At 47.3% G+C, this 2,445-nt stretch overlaps 1 protein-coding gene across 1 annotated transcript in view; it reads right to left on the reverse strand.

Annotated features, from left to right (window-relative positions):
- Positions 1-2,445, reverse strand: part of LOC112070027 (E3 ubiquitin-protein ligase rnf213-alpha-like) — a 10,577-nt gene that overhangs the window by 1,920 nt on the left and 6,212 nt on the right. Inside the window, exons 9-12 of the mRNA XM_070438811.1 lie at positions 1,780-1,912; positions 1,391-1,474; positions 1,046-1,226; positions 6-168 (exon numbers count right to left, since the gene is read on the reverse strand). Of these exons, the coding sequence (XP_070294912.1) occupies positions 6-168; positions 1,046-1,226; positions 1,391-1,474; positions 1,780-1,912 (561 nt within the window). The remainder of the gene's footprint in view (positions 1-5; positions 169-1,045; positions 1,227-1,390; positions 1,475-1,779; positions 1,913-2,445) is intronic.

Below are 2,445 nucleotides of genomic sequence, written 5' to 3' on the forward strand. Positions count from 1 at the left end.
CGGGCCAGGATCTGCTGCTGGATCTTGGGCAGGTCGTACTCGTGCAGGGCCTCCTGGCCACGCTCCACACTGTACTGGCAGTTGGACAGAACCAAGGGCAGCAGATCCCTCTCCGGCTCGTAGCGGATCACGTGCAGGTCGCTCAGGTCCGCCGGACTCACCGTGTAGCTGGGGGAGAGAAAGGGGAAGAGTGAACTAATGTGGTTCCAAGACATTACACCAGGGTTGTGGGTTTGAGWCCTGCATGGTCACATATACTGAATGTGTCAATGTTGACAGTTCTGGAAGTTCCTTTAGATAACAGGGTCTGCTAAATGACCATATTGTGTGTGTAAGAATGTGTGTAAGAATGTGTGTAAGCGGGTGAGATCAACCATGTCTGCTTCTGCTTTCTATCAGTTCAGCAGGGGTTCAAGGGTTCCCAACAAGGGGTACTGGGACCATCAGAGGGGGGACTAAAGAAGACTCATGAGACCATAGTCCTACATTGTAAAATGCACAAGTGGGTACTTCAGGAGTACTCTGGGCAGAGTAAAATTAAATTTGCTGGTATAGTAACCGAAAAAGGTTGGGAACCACTGGCCTAGCGGTTAAGAATGTTGGACCAATAACCAAAATGTCGCTGGTTTGAATCCCCGAGCGCCGATGTTTCCAAGGTGGAAAAATCTGCCGTTCTGCCCTTGAGCAAGGCAGTTAACCCCCAACAATAACTGCTCCCTGGGCGCCGATGACGTGGACCACCTCTCTGGGTTAAATGCGGAAGACACGTTTCAGTTGTACAACTGACTAGGTATCCCCTTTCCCTTCCCTTTCTGTCTGTACATCTCAGACATGCATAACAGCATTTTTTCAATCTATGCTCTAATGAGGACTCTATGTGGTCGCATATGTCATCGGTAGAGCGCTGTGGTTCCGGATCATAAGGTCCCTCCCATCATCGGGATCTTATTTTGTGATTTCTGAATTTCTAGCACTTCCTACTTCTGTAGATTGCTGGGTTGTTTACATACGGCCCCAGATGTAAATAGGACAACAGCACCCTCACCTGGTCTCCTCTCCAGTGTGCTTGTCCACGCAGTAGACCAGTTCGTTGTGCAGGGCGATGAGGTAGCTGACCAGCGCCGTGGAACACAGGCCGGAACCCTGTCGCCGTGGCAACAGAACCAGGAAGTCACTGGTCAGGTCCAGGTCCTCCCGGCAGAACTCGCCAGGGATTTTAATCTCACCTGGAGCAGAGCCAAAACACACAGATTATAATCKCAAAATAGCAGATTAAGAAATCATGCCTGAATGCCCCTCCAAAGAGCATATTTTAAAATATTGTATATATTTATATTATTCCTTTATTAATAGAGACCTAGAGTTGTGCTACGATTATCTGTGCTCATACCGTTGGTTGCCAGGGAGACCCGGAGCTGATTCCATGTTGTCAGGAAGATTTTGACCCGTTTCTCGTACCAGGCTGTGAGGGAGGCTGTGACAACAAACATAATAATCCACATGGAAGCCTATATTGTAAACCAACTGGAATCCCCTTTTGACACTAGTGTTCTGGCCTGAACTGTACTGAGCCGACTCTTCTGTTTGACTTTCCAGCCTGTATGGTGGAGGCATAACCAGGCCACTACACTACAGCTTAGCTCGGCTGGCCTCAGTAGAGTGAAACTAATGATATATCTGCTCGCTGRACCATGCCAATAACACAAACAATACCACTGATTGRTTTCAGTTGGATGTACAGTACTGTGACTAACCCAGAAGTATAGTTTAAACTAGTACCTGCTTTCTGGCTGTGAAGGAAGTCAGCGATGGTACGGCAGGTGAGGTCAGTCACGTTCTGGAACCTCTTCACCAGATCTCTCTGCAGTGCCAGGATGTCAGGAAGGAACTTCACCAACCGCAGCTCTGCCTCCTGTCACCAGACCAATCACAGGGGGGGTGATGTTACGGCAGCCAATCACAGGGTACGGTAAAACAAACAAACTGCTAATCACACTGCACAGAACGAAGGTCTGACCAACATTGTGACTGWKAATGAGACTGTAAACACGTTTATTATTAACATTATAATGAATGTTTTGGTTGTGTTTCAGATTATTCTGTGCCCAATAGAAACTAATGGTAAATAATGTATTGTGTCACTTTGGAGTCACTTTTATTGTAAATAAGAATAAAATATGTTTCTAAACACTTCTACATTAATGTGGATGTGACCATGATTACCGGAACAAGGAGAGACTACAAGAACCTGTCCAATAAGAAACGCTCGCTTCCATTGCAAAACATTTTGCTACGCTGTGCACTAATGAATAAGACCAAGGTTTCGTTCAGCGGTGCCAAGCTCTACTCTGCAGAACCGCAGAGTATGGCAGAGTGTCCTGCTGTTGTGCTGCTCTCCCGATGTGGGTGAGCGGAGTAGAGGAACCGCTTCTGAGCTCACACAGC

This window comes from Salvelinus sp. IW2-2015, unplaced genomic scaffold, assembly GCF_002910315.2.
Source record: "Salvelinus sp. IW2-2015 unplaced genomic scaffold, ASM291031v2 Un_scaffold1203, whole genome shotgun sequence".
Lineage (NCBI taxonomy): Eukaryota > Metazoa > Chordata > Actinopteri > Salmoniformes > Salmonidae > Salvelinus > Salvelinus sp. IW2-2015.